The following is a 12,115-nucleotide window of genomic DNA, read 5'->3' as shown; positions in this document are numbered from 1 at the left end:
GACGGCTTAAATAGGCGAAGAGTCGGAGTCGGAGGGGCCACGGGGCCTCCTCACACTAGGGGGCGCGCCCCCCCTTGGGCCGCGCCGCCACCACGTGTGGGGCCCCCAGGGCTCCCCTCTGGTCCCACTCTGACTTTCTGGAAGGTTCCGGGAAAAATAAGATGTTGGGTCTTCGTTTCGTCGAATTCCGAGAATATTGCCCGAACAGCCTTTCTAGAACAAAAAACAACCGAAAACAGCAACTGGACCTTCGGCATCTCGTCAATAGGTTAGTTCCGGAAAACGCATCAAAACGATATAAAGTGTGAACAAAACATGTAGGTATTGTCATAAAACTAACATGGAACATAAGAAATTATAGATACGTTGGAGACGTATCAGGTACCTCAGGGCGGTACCAGTAGGGTAGCGGTACTACCGCTACCGGTACCGGTAGTACCGATCAGGCAGAATCTGTTGTTTTCCTCTTTCCCTCTCCAGCCACGTCACCTTGTGACACACACACAAAACCAGAAAACCTATAAGCTACGCTTCAGTCTTCCGATCATGACGTGTTCAGCGAGGGCACCGTGTACCTGCAAATCTATCAAAGACAATCTTTGCATACGGTTAAATTCATTCAAGTGTTGTCATCAAACACACAAAACACGGGATATAGACCTTGCTCTTTCAATAGTGTATCATTGTTGGGAAAATAGGATACTTTTTGAGAATTCTTGCCTAGGGTTTGGATCCTTTAAATTCTCCATGCTTGTTTGGCAAGCAAGGCAATATTGAATAATTCCATATCACTAAATCCAAGACCTCCTATCAATTTGGGCATTGTCAATATATCCCATGAAACTCGAAAGGCTTTCTTTGTCCATGTTTGCTTCCCACCAAAAATTCCTTAGAAGAGGCCAAGAGTATATATTTATTTTGAATAGTCCTCTAAGTAGCTTGAAGGAACACATCGAGAAGATGGGGTGTTGCTTGACGAGTTGACATTATTAGAACTTCTCTCCTACCGAAAAGATTTGTTGAATCCATCCTTGAATGTGTTCCCGAATACCATATGTCAAATATTTGAAAGTATCATAATTACATGCACCCACATCTGTTGGCATGCCTAGATAATTCTCAGATAAGCTCTCATTCGTTCATGAAGCAAATATTTTATTTCCTTATATTTTGTCCAGAATCGGCATATTGTTTGATTGCTCGGGCTGCATGGTTCGGGCAAAAAAAGGCCCTTTTATTTGTTTGCATGCAGCCAATTAACCCAAATATCGATCGATGGAGATGAAACAACACCTGTTTGGTACTATCCAGGCAAGCGTAAGGTCACCTCTTCTCTACACGGGTGACCTTACAATACTACCACCTCCATCACACACAAATCACAGTTAATCAGTTGCACACTTGCGAAACTAGCAGTTCATGAATTCATCCCTACTACTACGAATTTTAGTTCATAATGACATTCTCTAGCTACTACGAATGGCAGTTTATCATCACGTCGAAGTTCAACAAAGGGAGGTCATATATAGGGTAGTTCAACAAACGGGGATCAAAGGGAGTTCTTCTTCTTCATTTCTTCTTCTCCTTCTCAAATGGTAGTCTGGCCTCGCCTCCCACATTGCGTTTTTTCCACTCGAGTCTCTTCTCCTTCCAGGCTTCATTGTCGCATGCATCCACGCCATGGCTGGTCTCAACTTCATCAAAACTCACAACATCTTGGAAGAAGTCATCCTCGCCCTAACCTAATATCCAATTATGAAGAATGCAGCAAGTAAGGATCAGCTTCACTTGAGTCTCAGAAGTGTGGAAGGGTTTCTGGTCAAGGGCCTTAAACCTATTCTTCAATGCAGCAAACACCTCTCAATGGTGACTCTAAGGCTTGAGTGTCACGGATTGAACAACTCTTTCACATTCTCAGGGCGGTTCCTTGGACTAAACTCGTTGAGGTGGTACCTTATTTTCCTGAAAGGAAGTAGAATACCAGGCCGGCATGCATATCCAGCATCTCCTCGGTAGCCATTAGGGATTTGCAACCCATGAGGCCTTGACAAGTTGTCAGACAGGATGCTTGTAGCATGAGCTTAACCCTCCCAACCAGCAAGCACGTATGTGAACATTAGATCAAAATCCATAGTTGGTATCACGTTCTGGTTGGTGCATTGCTTCCTCCCACGGAATGCTGAAGACATTGCTGGGGGTACCTTTGCACAACATGAGTACCATCAATAGCCCCAATACAATCTTGTCAAACAATGAGTACACAGTCATGTTTCTGGCAATACCATACATCTGATAAGTAGAATGAACATAATTTTGTACTCATCCTGAAAATACGGGAACCACCTGTAGTTGTTCTTGATGTTGGGTGGTGTGTTATTTGATGGTAGCTTGATCATTTCACCTCTAATCTCCCCAAATGTGTACAAAAACTACTGGAATTACCAGGAGATAGTCTCCGTGGATCGCCTGAACGTGTTATGGATCACTCTGAACCTTTGATTATGATCCACGACATGAAGAAATATTGCGACTTGTTCTTCCACAGAGGCTAGCGGCCCTCTCTCCCTCGGTGTTTTCACAAGTGCATAGAAAGATGCTCTTCTCATCTGAAGCATTTGGCTAGTCTCTACATCGTCCTATCAGTTTAGCCTCTATAGTAGAGCAGAGGAGCTTCCCATTACATCTGCCATGGTAGACAATGGAGACGGCCAGAAGTCGGAGAAGATGTGCAGAGTCTCCTCTTCCAGAGCACGACCACAGTCAGATGCGCGAGTGCGGATCTGGATCGCTGCTGCCAGTGCCGAAATTGAGAAAATGGAAATTTTGAGAGGGGGCTAATGGAGGGGTAACCGAAGAGGGAGGTTACCCCTACCTTTACCGTGCAATAACGCTCGGATTTCACCTTCTCCCGCCATGTCGCGGCCGAGCCCCCGCGCGAATGACTTTGTCGATTTTCGTCGCTCCCAGGCATGTCCATGGAAAAACGATCAAACCGGACGTTTCTCCCAGACCTGTTTCGGAGATGCTTTAAGACCCGTGTTGTGTAAAAATGTGGAGACGAACGGGCATCCAAACGGCTCAAAAATTACGCCCCTGATTCGCCTGTTCTGGGCCGGATCATCGGTAGCCCGATTCATTGTAGAAAAGGTGAGCTCGATCCGTTCAAAAAAGGTGAGCCCGATCCGTTATAAAAAGCCCTTGATGGGCCGGCCAGAAAAAGGTGAGCGGGCGGAGGTTAGTTCTGACTTCTGAACGGAACGGAACGGAAACCGTCCGTCCCCTCCTCTCCCAAATCGATCGAATCGAATCGAACCCAAATCCCCATCCCCCCAAACCCCGATCGCCGGCGATGGCCAGCCTCCACGCCGGACTCAGCACCGGCCGTCTCCGCATCTACACTCCGGCGCTGTACGACGACGGCACCCCGTGGCACAAGGAGAGGGAGCAGGACAGCTCTCAGCTCCTCCTCAAGATCCACAGCCACTACAAGGAAGCCCTCGACGGGCTCACCGCCTCCGACGTCGTACGGCGCTTCCTCCCCTCGGGGGTCTGCGTCGGCCTACTCGATCCGGTCTCCAACATCACCGTCAACGCCCTCCTCGCCGCCACGGCAGACAAGGCCTACTCGCCGCCGGTCGCCGTCGATCTCGGGGACACGGAGCGGCGCTCCCTCCACGGCCTCGTCACCTTCCTCACCTGCTTCTTCCCCTACCTCGCCGACTGGGAGGCCGTCAGGTACCTTCTCCTCGCCGACGCCGACCCCTTGGTCGCCGCGCGCATCGTCCTCGAGGACCGCGGCACCAAGTGCTTCCGCCCAGACTCCGCCGCCACCAACGCCGCCCTCAGGCTCGCCCTCAGGTGCGCCACGCTGGCCGCCAAGCAGCACCCGCAGCTCGCCGACGCCTGGCTCTCGCTCTGCTCATCCTCCCTCGACAAGGCCGTCCCCAATTACCACCACAACATCTTCAACAACCTCCGCACCTTGTTCAAAGAGAAGACTACTGCACATGTCCCGTATCCTCCTCCCACTGGCAAGCCGTGGGAGCTCGCCGCCACTCGCCGCACGCGCATCACCAAGGTTCCCTACCAGCATTCATGGTCGCTCAGACGAGTGCTCCTTGATGCCATCCATGGATTCTACCTCAAGGCCCTGGCCAGGATGCCGCCGGGCGGGTCTCGCTACCACCGCAGCATGCTCAAGGCTGGCCATTGCTACGGCCCTTTCGACCCTGTCTCCAACATCATCCTCAACACCATATGGTACGAAGCCAACTTCCCACCACTGACTCCACAACGCGAGCTCGACTTCGTCGGGACCTGGAGTTTGATGCGGATCGAGGCCCTGTCCTTCTATGGACTCCTCTCCTTCCTCTGCACCTGTCATCAAGATCTCAGCATGCACGAGGCCATGCGGATTCTCATCGAGGAGGACCTCAACTTGTCCGCCACAAACCATTGCAGCAGTGTCAAGGAAGAGCAAGATGCCTATAGGGCTGCTGCCATTGCCGCATGGTGCCCCCGCCTCAATTCTGACGCCCAAGCAGAATTCCTCAGTTCCTGCCAGAAGCCTGAGGTCTTGTCACTGCTGCTGTCAAATGGAGGCCAACAGCAGCTCTCCTCTCAAGCTGTCCAGCAGCTTGCCACACTATTAGCATCTGGCATGACAACCCAGGAGCAGCAGCAGCAGCCAGTTTCCGTTTCCAAGTGGATGTTCGATGATACCATGTCAGAGGGAAGTGAACGCCGCAGGGCTCATAAAAGAATCTGCAAAAAGGTCAAGGATGCATTAAGGAGATACGAGAAGCAGAATTCGGTGAGTTCATCTATCGGTCATATACCTGTACTACATTTGTTTGCTTTTATCCAAATTTCATCAACCAAATTAAACCTACATGATCTAACAATCGGAATTTGTTGATCTTATAGGGAGACAACACCTGCTATCAGCTTCATGTGGTATGTGGTGTGAATGAATCCGTATCTGGTCCTGACAACAGTGCAGAAACCACCATGAAGCGAGATGATACTGATGATGAGTTTGATGACTACTACCACCACACACATGCCAACTTTCTGGCGACTCGAAATGTTGGCTCTGTATGTTCAGCCCCAGTGCTCTTCTTTGCCGAGCTTAGCAACGACGGCGATGATGACCAGCTTTTATGTTGTCCGGTGGATATTCCACCACCAGGGGCTGGTATATATATGCTCCCGTTCTTTTATTTCATCAGATATACATGGATCTTCATTAATTATTCTGGTGCTCATATCACACATTGCCTATCCATATATATCACATGGTTTGTCACAGGCTCACACTTCTTGGAAACTTCATAGTTTTACACCACTATCATCTCTGGTTGTTATCGGTGAATTAATTAACTAGATTTCCTAATTCACACTTCTTGGAAACTTCACAGTTTTACACCACTATCATCTCTGGTTGTTACGGTGAATTAATTAACTAGATTTCCTAATTCATGCAGTTACGGAGAGTCTGAAAAAAAGAGAATGTATTATGCATTCTGACCACAAATAACCAATTATTTGTTACTTGACTTGTTTACCCTGAGCAACTGAATGGTAGACATTTGCAAAAGTAATCAATCACAACCAACTCAGCAGAATTTAACTTTGCAAGCTAGGCAAATTTCGCTATACAGCTTCCTTCCGAGGCCTAAATAGAATGGATGTGTATTTACTTGGCTAATTACTGAAGCTGGAGCCTTTTTCTTCTTCGTAAACTGAAGTGCTTTATGACCTTGAAGTGCTTTATGACCTTTCATAATTACTACTTGTTGACCGCATATGTATGGCAGAACCAGTCCGGTGCCTTTTCTGCGAGCAAGCAGGCATCAGGATCGTGCACCCGGCTAATCACGAGGGATTCCACGGGCGCACGCTGGAGTTCGAGAAGATGGTCCGCGGAGAAGATTTTTACGACAATGGCTACTATCCGGAGGTCTACAACAACCATCGCATACTACGTCACAGCGAATCCATTGCGAACTGGAGACAAGGTGGAGAGGAGGAGGACTGCATGTACCTTGGTCGTAACGACTTCACCATCAAGGAAGACGACGGTGATGAATCAGAGGATTATGAGGACGGCTAATGTAGATTGATTTACTATTTTATTTATTGTGCTAGCCTAGAGGTAGGTGTAGTATTCACTTCGTTGATGATCCGTTGGGATAACATGATAAAATGTCCAAATTACCCTCTACCATGTAAATACGGCCACCGACCTTAAAAATACGGTATGTATGACCACTAAATATGAGGTAACATTCATCTAGGTCACTAGGCTATGGTACAGCTTGACGGTCAGTGACAATGTAGCAAGTCATCTACTCTGCAAAGAAAATTAAAACCATCAATCAACAAGATAATATATGTGTGCTCTTTTTTTTAGCAAGCACAGCTAGTTAGGTAGCTCGATTAACATAAAAAAAAACAGTAACCAATGTGTTTGGCACTTTTACTATTTAACAATGTTTTTTAGGGTCATCCTTTTGAATAACAGTTTGCATCAATGTGTCGTTGTGCTACTGAAATATAGCTTTACAAAAAAGACAAAATATGAGCTCCAAGTAACAGTAACCACTGCCTTAGATGGTGGTGCAGTCCTCTGAATATATATAGCCATTCAATTATTATAGTAAGATAAAATTAGAAATGTAAGAATAGACAATGTCATAAAGGAACATGGAAGTGAACTGATTCTCTTTGTAATATTTATTCCCAGTTCACTTTATCATATCTATATGTCAAATTTAAAGATCCAATGCATGGTATAATGTCACACCTTAAATAAGTAATGTTGTTAGCAAAATGTTCTCTTCTTTCTATATATTCCACTACTTGTTATCTGGTGTTCTTTTAAATCATTCAATCCTTTAACTATGGTGTTATAATTTAAACTTCTATGTTTTGTGTATCCCTATTATGTTTTGTGTATCCCTTCCTGCCCGCCCCGCTCTCGGTCGCCGCGCTCGTCGACCAGGGGACAGTACTGGACACCTCGCGCGTGGTCACCTCCCGCAACGGCCGCGTCGTGCTGGACCTCCGCCGCCGCAAGAGCGCTTGCGTGCTGCGCCTGTGCGTGTGCAACCCCATGACCGGCGAGGCCGACTTCCTCCCGCCCCTGGCCGGGAAGGACAGCCCCGGGGCCCTCCAAATCCTAGAGCCGGCCCTGGGCGCTCCGGCAAAAGAGAACCCTTTCCCTCCGGGCGACGGCCTCCCAGGTTTTGCTGAGCGTGCTCCCATTTCAATCAGCGGTGATGGAAGTTGGTGGAGGATCTGATGGCGCCACACATGCGAGGAATCGTGCGATCGTCTCTCGTGTTGTAGTGGGAGAGGTGGTCGGAGGAGAAGGCTGTGTGGGAGACTCGACGGTTGGAGGCGTCGACGTGGGCGCGAACGTTATCTCGGCGTGGCTGTCATCGGCGAGGGTGTTGTCAGCGCGACTGCCGTGGGCGGGGCGGGTCTGGCAGAGGATGAGGTGGTTGCAGTGGAGGAGGGCGGCGCAGGCACTAGCGATGTCGAAGAAGCGGCCGTGGGCGTCGTCATCGAGGACACGGCCGTCATCAGCGCGGCGGATCTAGTGCAGGGATACTCGGCCATGACGGATCTGGAGGTCAAGCTAGTGGCGGTGAGCCATCCAAGGTCATGCTCGACATGCAGCCGGAGGTACGTGTTTTGTTTGATTCATTTAGGGTTATGTCTCGTAATAAGTTTGTCCATGAAGTTAGAAACAAGTTAAGGTTGAATTGTTACAAATTCATTATCCAATTCATTATGTAGCTTAGGCTTATGTGAATTTAATTCATTAACTGATTTTAGTGTTGATGTAGCATTTATAAATATATAGTGGTTATGTTTAAACTGATGGATAGGGATTCTATGTTAATTGTAAATAGATCATTACAATACATGGGTGCAGCATAGTCTACAGATAGTCTACGGATAGTAGCATAATCTAGGGTATTCGAGGTAAACGAGTCAAACATGGCCAAAAAGGGGCAAACCAACTTGGAATGGGCCATGATTTGGCACACTTGTGCACCATGCCATGGAACACCGTGATTGCCTTAGGTATTTGCATTTGGCTGTCTGTTTGAGGGTCATCCTATCCAAGATAGGTGTCGAAACTAGGGCCAGTTTTCGGTGTAAACGAGTCAAACTTGGTCAAAAAATAGGTAACCACCTTGTAACGGTCCAAGCTTTGGCACACTTGTGCACTATGGCGTGACACGCTGCAGTCGATGCTCGCCGCCGACTCACCTCCCGCGAGGTTGAGGACGACATCCAGAGCCACCCGCCGCAGGACACCGTCACCATGCCAGGAGGGCCGCCACCCAGATCCTAGGTCCTCCACTGGGAGACGGAGCGATGGGAGCCTCGCGGCCACCTTCATCGGCCACTACACGGGCACGAACGACGCCCTCCTCTGGTAGCGGCAGGGGAGGGGGAGTAGGGAAGGGGCGCTAGGGTTTGGGGGTCCTCCGGTGTCGCCCGAGAGGGGGCGACACGGGAGGAAGTGTTTCTCTTTGAGCCAACATTTTCACTAGTGGCAACTTTGACTTGTGCTGAAAGTGTGAATATGGAATGCTAAACTTAGACAAATTTGCGACATTTTTTTATGAACAGAGGTAGCACTGAATTCCAAAAAATAACAATCCTGCCATGTTTGCCTGGATAAACGAAAAACGTACTTCTTCAATTTTGCAGAAGATACAACAATACAACCGATCGAGCAAGGGCTAGCTCGAAGTACCGCACTACGGCAGCAGCATGTGTCTCTTTTCCAAATCCAAGGCTAGCTGCAGTACAATTACAACACAACCATTATATACACTTAGTCACTTACATCATTACCACACGTACGTACGAGAGCAACAAAATTAGCACAGATACATGCCCGAACGACGACGTATATGGCAGGCGATGGAGAACGAGCTCAAGCCGATAAGCTCTGTTAAGCCGGCTCACTCAGGCGGAGTCGTGCGTCGGCGTCCACTGCACGGGCACGACGGAGGCGCTGCCGCCTCCGCTGTTCATCTCCTCGTCGTCGTCCTCCACGTCGGTCGCCACGGGCGGCCTCGCCTTGGGGTCGAACCTCTTGCTGGCCGGGTTCGTCGCTGGGTCGTACCTCTTGATGACCAGTACCGACGCCGATGTCTTAAACTCCGGCGACGCCAGGTAGCTCCCCACGGGCCCCAGCTCCTCTGGCCTCTCCACCAGCGGCTCCGTCGGCGGCATCCGGCCCACCACGAACATGTTGCACTTGGACAACGAGTTGATTGCCTCCAGCACCTCCTCCTTGCCGGACGCCTCAATGTTGTCGAAGCTCACCGACCCGTCCTTCACGGCGTCAACCTTGGCCTTGAACGCTTCCACCACCACCTCGTCAGACTCTTCATCGTGGATCGGTCGGCTTGGACGGATGCGCGTCAGAGTTACGTTGACGCCGGGGTGCTCAGCCATGCGCGTGGCGTAGGCCAGCGCCTCTCGGTCGTCGGGTCCGCCGAAGAAGAGCACGGACACGGAGAAGGCCACGTTCTTGGCGGCGACTTGGGAGTGGCCGCCGAGGCCGCGGTCGACGAGAATCGCGACGGAGCATGGCGCGCCGCGGAGCACGCGCTTGTTCATGTCGTGGTACTGGGACCCGAGCGAGTGGAACGTGCCGTCGTGCTGGAGCATCTTGTGGTACGGCATGATTACAATGGCCGCCCGCTTCTCGGCGGCGCTGTTGATCACGTCCCGGTGTATGGTCTCGAGGTCGGAAATGGCCGTCATGGGCTTTACCCTCACGGTGCTCAGCTGCTGGAACGCCTCGAAGGCCACCACCATCTGTCCATCCTTGTCCCCGCTGTTGAAGAAGGGCATGGCGTTGCGGCGCGTGCGGTGCACCATGGAGATCGCCGACGACCGCTCCGAGAGCTCCACCAGGTGCATGGCGTACATGGCGAGGCGGCGCCGGCTCGTACCGCGCGACGACTCGACCAAGTTCAGCAGCGTCGGGACGTTGCGGTTGCTGTGGAAGCACGCGAGCACGCGGAGCTCGCTGTTACCGTCGGATGGAGAGCCCTCCACGGTGCGGTGCTTGTACGGTGCCAACGGCCGCGCTGGCTTGTAGATGGCCATGACGATGGGCGTTGTGATGAAGGTGGTGAAGAGCGCCATGAGAACCAAGATGGCAAACGCCTCATCGTTGAGCACCTTGCGGTCCCTGCCGATGTTGAGGACGATGAGCTCCACGAGGCCCTTTGTGTTCATCAGGAACCCCAGCGTGACCGCCTCCCTCATCGGGATCTTCACCACCAGCGACGCAATCACCGTGCCGCCGATCTTGCCGATACAGGCGTTGGTGATGACGAGCACCAGCAATCCCCAAGATTTTGCTCCACTGATGGTAGCCACGTTTGTCTTGAGGCCGCTGGACACGAAGTAGAGCGGGAGGAACAGGCCCGAGATGAGGTCCTCTACCTTCTCGATCAGCACGCCGGCGAAGGGCCCGTCCTTGGGGACGACGATGCCGACCATGAAGGCGCCGAAGAGCGCATGGATGCCGATGGCGTCGGTGGCGAAGCTAGCGGCGAGGACAATGGCGAGGGTAGCGCAGATGTAGACCTCCTTGACCGGCTCTCCCTCGGGAGACCGGTTCGCCATCCACGCCAGCAACGGCCGGAGGAGAAGGATAATGGCGATGACGAAGCCGACGCCGGTGAGGAGCACCCATAGCGAGATGATGGGCGAGCCATCTCCAGAGAGGGCAACGGCAAGTGCCAACAAGATCCAGGCGGCGACATCATTCACCGCGGCCGCGGACATGGCCATGCGTCCGAGGTCGGTCGTGAGGAGCTTGAGCTCGGCGAGGATGCGGGCGAGCACTGGGAAGGCGGTGATGGAGAGCGCGACGCCCATGAAGACGAGGAACGGCGCCTGCGGGGCGCCCTTGACGATGGTTGCGCGGAAGGCAAAGGAGGTTCCAATGCCGAGCGCGAACGGGAGGGAGATGCCGGCGAGTGCGATGGCGAGCGCCTTCTTGCCGGTGCGGCGGATGGCCGCGATGTCGAGCTCAAGGCCGACGAGGAAGAGGAAGAAGAGCAGACCGATGTTGGCCAGCGTGTCCAGCACCGGCAGGCTCTTGTGCGGGAACACGGCGTTCAAGAACTTGTTGCTCCGGCCCAGCGCCGACGGGCCAAGCAGGACCCCTCCCTGCATCCATCAACCATGAATTGCCGTTAATTTCAGTTCACAAGCCACGCCAAATTTCCATCCATTTCGAATGCAAAAAAAAAAAAAACATACTTGTATACCTTGCATATTCACTTGTCAAGGGATAATACAACAAAATTCATAATTTTGCGCATATATGAGCAGTGTCTAATTTCAGTCGTAATATTCAGTTGTCAAGAGATAATATAGCAAAAGCTCATATTTGTATACTTTAATACTTGCATACTCCTTAATTCCGTCCACAACTATACCTTTAGCCTTGTCCCAAGTAGAAAAAAAAGGATATTTATGACTCTGAATTAGTACTACTCACTCCCTTTCACGAAAGATGTTTGAAATTTGTCTAAATTTAGATGCACCTATATACTAAATAGTATCTACATATAGTGAAATCCAAAACTGATCTAGGGTGCATATGCACCCGGTATCTACAAAACATATTTCAAAAAGTTAAAAAAATTCGGAAAAAATTTAGCATGTAGAGGGACATGTTCAAGGTGTGAACATGAAGTTTCACATGAAACTGATAATTTTTGTAACATGTGTAAAAAAGACAAAAAAATGTCTAGAGAAATAGACTATTTTAGTATTAAAAATTTATCTTTTTTACACAGGACACAAAATATGTCGATTTTTGCTAAAACAAATTTGTGAGCATGTAACATGTCAAGATATACACGAGAAATGTTTTAAATATTTTTTGACATTTCTAAATATGTTCAAAATGCATTTCAAATAAAAGGTGTAGATGCACCAGGGTGCAGAAACACCCTGCCTCTACAAATATCCAAATTTTGACAAACCTTAGATAAGTTTTTGGGATAGATGGAGTACTAGAGTCATCTTGAGTTCCAGTTTTTTCGTATAATTT

The 12,115-nt window shown here is 50.0% G+C and overlaps 2 protein-coding genes across 2 annotated transcripts; one reads left to right on the top strand and one right to left on the bottom strand.

Moving 5' to 3' along the window:
* The first annotated feature begins 3,349 nt into the window (after positions 1–3,349).
* On the top strand, positions 3,350–6,352 carry LOC124653939. Its single transcript, XM_047192994.1, has 3 exons — positions 3,350–4,813; positions 4,927–5,197; positions 5,820–6,352. The coding sequence occupies exons 1-3, from the start codon at positions 3,350–3,352 to the stop codon at positions 6,113–6,115; spliced, it is 2,031 nt and encodes a 676-aa protein (XP_047048950.1). The 3' UTR covers positions 6,116–6,352.
* Positions 6,353–8,994: 2,642 nt separating this feature from the next.
* Positions 8,995–11,229, bottom strand: LOC124651315 (cation/H(+) antiporter 19-like). Its single transcript, XM_047190412.1, has one exon. The coding sequence runs from the start codon at positions 11,227–11,229 to the stop codon at positions 8,995–8,997; it is 2,235 nt and encodes a 744-aa protein (XP_047046368.1).
* Positions 11,230–12,115: the final 886 nt, after the last annotated feature.

Source organism: Lolium rigidum, chromosome 5 (assembly GCF_022539505.1).
Source record: "Lolium rigidum isolate FL_2022 chromosome 5, APGP_CSIRO_Lrig_0.1, whole genome shotgun sequence".
Lineage (NCBI taxonomy): Eukaryota > Viridiplantae > Streptophyta > Magnoliopsida > Poales > Poaceae > Lolium > Lolium rigidum.
This window is presented reverse-complemented; position numbering and strand designations above follow the sequence as displayed.

Bases quoted from the DNA above. Each gene is read 5' to 3' on its own strand.
- LOC124653939 (XM_047192994.1), top strand. From the start codon at position 3,350: ATGGCCAGCCTCCACGCCGGACTCAGCACCGGCCGTCTCCGCATCTAC. The intron at 4,814-4,926 runs GTGAGTTCATCT...TTGATCTTATAG, and splicing joins GATACGAGAAGCAGAATTCG to GGAGACAACACCTGCTATCA. The intron at 5,198-5,819 runs GTATATATATGC...TATGTATGGCAG, and splicing joins TATTCCACCACCAGGGGCTG to AACCAGTCCGGTGCCTTTTC.
- LOC124651315 (XM_047190412.1), bottom strand. From the start codon at position 11,229: ATGCAGGGAGGGGTCCTGCTTGGCCCGTCGGCGCTGGGCCGGAGCAAC.